This window comes from Poecilia reticulata, linkage group LG8, assembly GCF_000633615.1.
Source record: "Poecilia reticulata strain Guanapo linkage group LG8, Guppy_female_1.0+MT, whole genome shotgun sequence".
In the NCBI taxonomy this organism is placed as follows: Eukaryota; Metazoa; Chordata; class Actinopteri; order Cyprinodontiformes; family Poeciliidae; genus Poecilia; species Poecilia reticulata.
Genome location: NC_024338.1, coordinates 22,231,642 through 22,238,370, shown reverse-complemented (window position 1 = coordinate 22,238,370; position 6,729 = coordinate 22,231,642). Strand labels below are relative to the sequence as shown.

At 39.1% G+C, this 6,729-nt stretch overlaps 1 protein-coding gene across 2 annotated transcripts; it reads right to left on the bottom strand.

Annotated features, from left to right (window-relative positions):
* Nucleotides 1-25: 25 nt before the first annotated feature.
* Nucleotides 26-6,363, bottom strand: adap2 (ArfGAP with dual PH domains 2). Of its 2 annotated transcripts, none has more exons than XM_008416886.2 (11): nucleotides 6,067-6,363; nucleotides 4,647-4,771; nucleotides 4,471-4,562; nucleotides 4,135-4,223; nucleotides 3,789-3,901; nucleotides 2,660-2,809; nucleotides 2,474-2,557; nucleotides 2,213-2,275; nucleotides 1,839-1,913; nucleotides 1,491-1,719; nucleotides 26-443 (listed from the first exon to the last, which is right to left on the bottom strand). In XM_008416886.2, the coding sequence occupies exons 1-11, from the start codon at nucleotides 6,149-6,151 to the stop codon at nucleotides 415-417; spliced, it is 1,134 nt and encodes a 377-aa protein (XP_008415108.1). In that variant the 5' UTR covers nucleotides 6,152-6,363; the 3' UTR covers nucleotides 26-414. The 2 variants fall into 2 exon arrangements, with proteins under 2 accessions (XP_008415108.1, XP_008415107.1); XM_008416885.2 differs by having other exon boundaries at nucleotides 1,839-1,916; nucleotides 6,067-6,362.
* Nucleotides 6,364-6,729: the final 366 nt, after the last annotated feature.

The following is a 6,729-nucleotide window of genomic DNA, read 5'->3' as shown; positions in this document are numbered from 1 at the left end:
TTTTTTCTCATACACATTTTTAACAGCAGTCAAGACACACCTTTTATATAAAAAAGTTATTTATTTCTCTGAGCATTATTGTCAATAAGTAAATTTTCAACACATTTAATTTAATGTTATTAGCCCAATAAAAAATAAATATTTGTGTAATTCTTTTTCAAATAATTAGAAATAAAGAAATGTCGAGTTAGCATGGTGATATGGAGCAACAGTGCCACAGTACCAAAGAAATATCAGGTTATATTGATGTGGCTTTTTTTAAACCAAGGACTGAGCATCCTGCTAGTGTGAGCTTATAACAGGAAGTTATTATTCAGTGTCAGGTCTGATTCAGTGCAGTAACAGAAGTTCAGCCATTTAGGTCATGGATGCAGTCTTCTCATGACCATCTCTGCTGTTGCAATTCTTCATGGCTCATCTCTTATGCCTTATATGGGCTTGAGCTGGAAAAATAAAGGAAAATACTCAAGTCAGGTCAAAACTTTAGAAGTTGGCTAAATAAGTCTTTTCTGAAGAGCGATGTCCATGATATTTTGTGGACAAAATACAGATTTATAAGAAATTTGCAGAGTGAAATTATTTATAATTACATGGAGGAATATTCAGAGCAACATACATAGAAACAGGATCTAAATTCATTTAGACAATTGGGCTTTCAATTGTTTTCCTCAATTGAATTGGCAACCAATAAAACCAGCAATTCGGGTAGCATGTGCTGTAATCTATTTGACAGAGAAATTACAGAACTGAGCATTATTGGTGCCAGACAAGATCAGTCGTCCTTTTATTATTGACTGTTTCTCTACTGAGCAAACTGATTATACTGGAAAACGTGGCTCTTTAACAGATTTTCTTTCTCATTCGCAGTTTGCCTAAACCAGTTTGAAAGCTTTTTAACCTCTGCATTAAACCACTGATGAAGGGAGCCTGACCTCAGGTCCACAGGATGTGGGTTGTGAAAAGGATATTAGTCAGGGCTCAAAATGGCACAATACAAAATGTGTAACCAGGAGTTAGCACATGTCAATTAAAAACTATTGCGGAAATTACAAAGGGAATCCTAAAAGTTTAGTTATTTTACAACCATTTCAGCTTTCAGGCTGTTCACGATTAAACCTGTGACAAGCATCACCTTTCAAATCTTTTCATTTTAAACACATGCATAGTTCTAGTCAAAAATGTGCATACACTCTTATTCTGCGAAAATATGCTTTTTATGACGCATTCGTTTAATAGTACATTATACCGCATTAAAACAAGAAATTAGTGTACAATTTGAATTTACTGTGGATTTTCTCTAACTCATTCTAAATCAAAATTACACCAGCAATTCTCAAATTTTGCTTAGAAAAAGATCAAAGAATATTTTTGAGAGCAGTTTTTATGTTCTAATTTTGCATCCCTTCTTCTCATCCAATCAGCAACATTAACTCTGAGAGGGACGATCTGCTCTGTGCTTCGCAGACACGCTCCTGGCCTCCTTCTCTTACCGGTGTAATCTTGTGGCGACATGGGCCTGGACAGCACCTTCCTCAGGACGTTCAGCCACTGTTTCTGCTCCCTCTCCTGCTCGCACATGAACACAAACTGCCGCTCCGGCGTCACCACCATGATGCCGCACTTCCACTTGTTGCCCCGCGCGTGCGTCGGGACGCACTCCCTCACGGAGTAGCCGTTGCTCTCTGTCCCGATGAAAATGACCCCTAACTCCTCTGCATCCTGTTTTAGCAGCGATATGAAAAGATATTCAAAGTGATCATAATTTTGATGCCCGATATCTACAGAGCAGTGGTTATTTTAAAGCTGGTATTAGAGCTTAGAAGAAGTGTGGTCTGTACCAGTTGGTTTTTGAAGTAGAGCAGCTTCCTGTTTTGTGAGTCCAAAATAAACCAGCGCTTTTTGAAAGACTCCTTCTGCTGTTCAAACATAAATTATGTTTAATCCAAAGAATCCATGAACATGCTCCACTTAGGATACATTTTCTTAACAACATTACCTACTGTGTAGTTATTATGGTGTTAGCGTGAATGTGTGTGTGTGCGTGTGTGTCTATGTGTGAAAGAGGAACAGAAACATTCAAATGTACATCTCAGAGCAAATAACATCAAAAATAGCTATTGGATGACTGGAAATTAAATGCTCCACTGCTAAAAGACCAAGCCATGCAAAAACAGAGTAATTAAACCACAACACATAACAATGTGATGCTCACCAAGGGCCCCGTCTTTTCCATGTACCCCTCTTTTAGGTAATTTCTTGTTATCATTGGCACAAGCTGTCACAAAAAGATAATTAAAACTCTTTTACTTGACCGTTTTATCCAAATCAAATGCGAGATACTCAGTAAAGCTTGTAAACGTGTGACAAATTGCTCTTAAAGAATGAGAAAAGAGTTGTAGACTTGAAAGGAATGATAAAAAAAAAAAAAGTGCCGGACAGGAATGTGAGCAATTCAGGGTGAGTCAAGTCTTACCTCCTCGTCGCTTCCAGTCGGGTATGCTGTCTTCAGGTATGCATAGCGAGCAGCGCGGATGGAGTTGTACCAGACTACTATTTCCTGAAGCACAAAAGGGAGCCAGGGAGCCATATGTAAAACTCCAAAATCAGTTTTAAAACAATAAACCCAAAAGATCTCAGTTTTATGACCGTGCAGCTTCACCTCAGCGCTCTCGTGATAGACGTAGAGGTTCCTGGTTTTATTTTCATCCTGGTATGTAATCTGCAGCCCGTGAGGATGGTTGATCTTCTGTGGCTGGAAGGTGGCGTTCAGGTCCTTGATGGAGATTACAGCTTTAGGGCCTTTGGATTCCTAAATGACAGGCATGTTGAAGTACTTCAGCAACGTAGGAGATAAGGAAAGTAAATTAACATAAATGTGCACAAGTTTTTGTATTCAGTGTTTGCCAATATTTTGGAGAGCCATGTTTTCCTGCTGTTACATTTGCAATTCTCCATCAGATTCGCACATGTAGAGACTGACATTTATGTCCTTTCTTTTTGGCAAAAATAGCACAAACTCTGTGAAGTTGGATGGAGAGTGTCTGTCAATATCAATTTTCAAAAGATTGCTACCTGCATTCCAGTCTGGACTTTGACTGTGCCATTCTAACACATGGATCTCAACCAGTTAATTGTAGCTCTATTTCGATGATTTGGGTAGCAGCTTTTTCTGTTTAGCACCATTCATCAACTCTGATCAGATCCCTATTGATGCAGAAGGAAAGCATCCCCACAGTGTGATGCTGCCACCACCATGTTTTAACATGGCAGTTTTTTTTTTAGTTTTTTTTTTTACCACACATTGAATTTTTTATGTAGGCCAGAAACCTGCATTTTTTTCACTAGACCAGAACATGTCCACTGTGTCCCTTACATAACTCTAAGCTGATTCTCTGATAAATGCTCTCCAGTCAGCTCATGTGGATGGCAATGTTTTGGTAGCTTTTTCAATCTCTGTGAGATTTTCAAAACATGGGATTTAGTTTTATTATCTAACTCAGTGGAATATTTGGTAGTGTATGATGGACAACAGACTGCTGTGTTCCTCGATCTTCACGATCCCATTTGTTTGTAAAACCCAGAAATCATTCTAATTTCAAGTCACAGTTATGCAACACTTTGTGTTGATCTTTGAAGAGAAATCCCGGACTGAAAATACATTGAAACTTGCGGTGAACATCTAAACCATTTCAAGGATATGAAGGCTTTTAAGAGGTATTGTATTAAGCTTGTTAGAAAAATAAATCTATTGTTTTGTTCTTATTGCACCCGAGCAGCTGGAAACTCACATCTTCCTTGTTGTAGTACGACAGGGTGAATTCCCGTTCCGACAGCACAAACTTCCTCTTCAGAAACTGCATGTTCTCTTTCCCTTTCTTCCACAGAATTCCTTCATGGAAGCCTGTTTGACATGAGAAAGAAAAGGTACACAGATTGTTCTCAGGAGAACAAATTCATTGTTTTGCCGATGAGTAACAAATCAATACCCCACTTTCTGTTATCTTCAATAAAACAGTTTTTTCCTAACACAGTTTGGCATGAGGAAGCACATTACAAGCATAACTTTTGCTCAAGCAGAATAACAATAGTAGACTTTATGTTCTCATTCGTGCCCACAGGAAATCAATTTCTGACCTGTTGTGTACGCCAGCGGTGGATACTTGATTATCCCGTTAAACTCCATCCTCTGATATTTGGCTCGGATCCACTGATCCCTCAGGACGCTGCAGTTCAAAATGTGGAAACAGTCTCACATATTTTTCCATAGTAAAGCCACAAAAACCTGCACCTTTCAGCTGCGACCTAGCGGCAGGCTTTCATGCACATTTCACTTCTACAGCCTGCAGTTGCACTTCTCTCTATTTTCTGTGGTTGCGCCGTGTCAGCAGTCTGTTGTCCATCATACACTACCAAATATTCCACAATTGGGACATCGGAAAAAGAGCCCGACTGAACTGTATGAGGACTTACGTGCAGTCGTTTTCCAGAGGCCGGTAGTAGTACGGTGGAACGGCTTTCTCATACACAGCTCGGGCATTCGCATTCCCGGTGGATTTCATGAACTTTAAGGCAAAAGTTACAAACAATCAGTGTTTTTTTTTTAAATATATGAAAAAAATGGATCTGTGGAGAAAGGAAGCTCATACCTCAACCAGGTCATCCTCCCAGAAGTCCAGCCGGATGGATTTGACCCGACTGGACAGGCTGCGGTGGATCCCAGAGCAGTTCAGACATACAAACACACCGATCTTGTAGGACGCCCAGTCTGGTTCTGGGAGGAGCGCAAGAAGATTTTCTTTAGGTCAAAACCAGGGCTGGCCCAAGGTATAAGCAGATTATGAGGGTGTTGAGGGCCTCCCAAGAAAATTACACAAGATAGTTAGACGAATGTTACAGTTTCACTCATACAAAAGAAAGCTTTCATACTTTGAAAAGTGTATCAAGTAAAAATGTGTTAAATAATTTTTGCAGAGTACCTCAGCTGGGAAACATTCACAATGAAATTCATTAGATTTAGACATTGTCTTGTTCTAAGGTTGGTTGTGCAGAATTAAACTTGCGTCTCCTCCGAGACTCTCAAGTAAATGAGGAATGCCTCAGTGGTTCAGAGATCCGACCTGGGAATTATGTCACAACCCTAAATTGAATGTGTTCTAGTTCCAAGTTAGAAAATTAGAATAATTTTCCTATTTATGTTTTTTGAAACACTGATGAACATGTACACAAATAGAAGGTGTACAGCACTATAAGTGCTAATGAGCTGAGGTGCAATAATTGCTTATAAATAGTTTACATCTTCACATGTCACAGTTTTACATGAACAGCATCAAAAACGGATATGGAAAACAGGGTTGCAGGGCGACCTTTGACTTTCACAGACAAAATTCTGACTGCAGGTAGATTTCTTACTGTATTTTGATCTGAATACTCTGAAAATCCAATTTCCTATGAAGAAGCAGCTAATTTTTTACCTCTCCAGCCAAACTAAGATCAACATTTTCTTGTTGCCACAACAAACTTAGCAACCATCTTGTTCCAAACTAATTACGTTTTTAATAACCAGTTTTTTCACATTCTGACATATTTTACTTTTCATCTTGGCTAGCAAATATGATTCACTATGTGACGTCACTTTCCATATATGGTAGAGTGGAGTATATTCCACATGGCGCTTAGTTATCATCCCTCATCCAAACTCACAAAACTTTTGTGTTTATCTACTTTTGTTTTCATGAAAATATAAGAGACTCTCTTTGACAACAAAGAATAAAAATAGCTCAAATTTCAGATAACAATTTTGTATTTTAAAGTGAAAATTTAATAAGTTGATGTATTCATCATTACTGGCAATTTAGCATTCTAAGTCATTAGACCATAAAATATTCTATATTTACCTGAGTTTGTTCAGCTGTTATAATAAAAGTGGTTAAAAAGATTAACTCCATTAGAAAAATATCACCGATAGAGCAAACCCAGACTATATTTTAACATATCTGTTTCCAGATACAGTAAATAGAGTTTAAATCCAACAATAACTGAGGCGGGGAAAAGTGTTACTGTACACACCCGGCGCGCCGCAGTCAGCGCAGCGGCTGTTCTCCGGCTGCTTCACCAGTTCCAGTAAAATCTTTTTGTTTCGCTCGTTTGTCATTTCGGCACCAGGTTTTTCTCTCCCCTTTTTCGGCGCTCAGTCCCGCGGTCCGTGTTGCTCATGTTGGTCTCATAGCTTCAGACGTGGAGAGCTGCGGCTGAAACAACATCCACATGAAAGTGGAACTTGCAGACGCTCGTTGGATGTTTCGACACGATCCGAAGCGCAAACTCACACGCCTCCTCTGGAGCGCGTCCAGTTGTTGTTCTGTCAGTTGGAAACAACTGGTGTTTTTGTAGCTGGAGGTTGTCCCTTTGTTGTAGCCCGCCTCTAACTGTCCCAATGTCAGCCACATGACAGCTGTAATCTTATAGTGCCTTGTAAAAGCATTTTCTTGACCTTTTTCATAAGAGCTTATGTTATAGGCCTATACGAAGTATTTATATGTCTTATTTTACGAGCATCTGAAAGGTGTGGTGTGCATGTTTTTCCTGTCCAGAGTAATCAGTTTAATTACTCCAATACCCATAAACTGTTCTACAGAAATCCAATTGTTCTGCCAAGGTTGTAGAGAGTTAGATATAAATGAGAATCTGTAGAGAAACTTTATGCTCACAAATTCAACATGCAGTCAGACT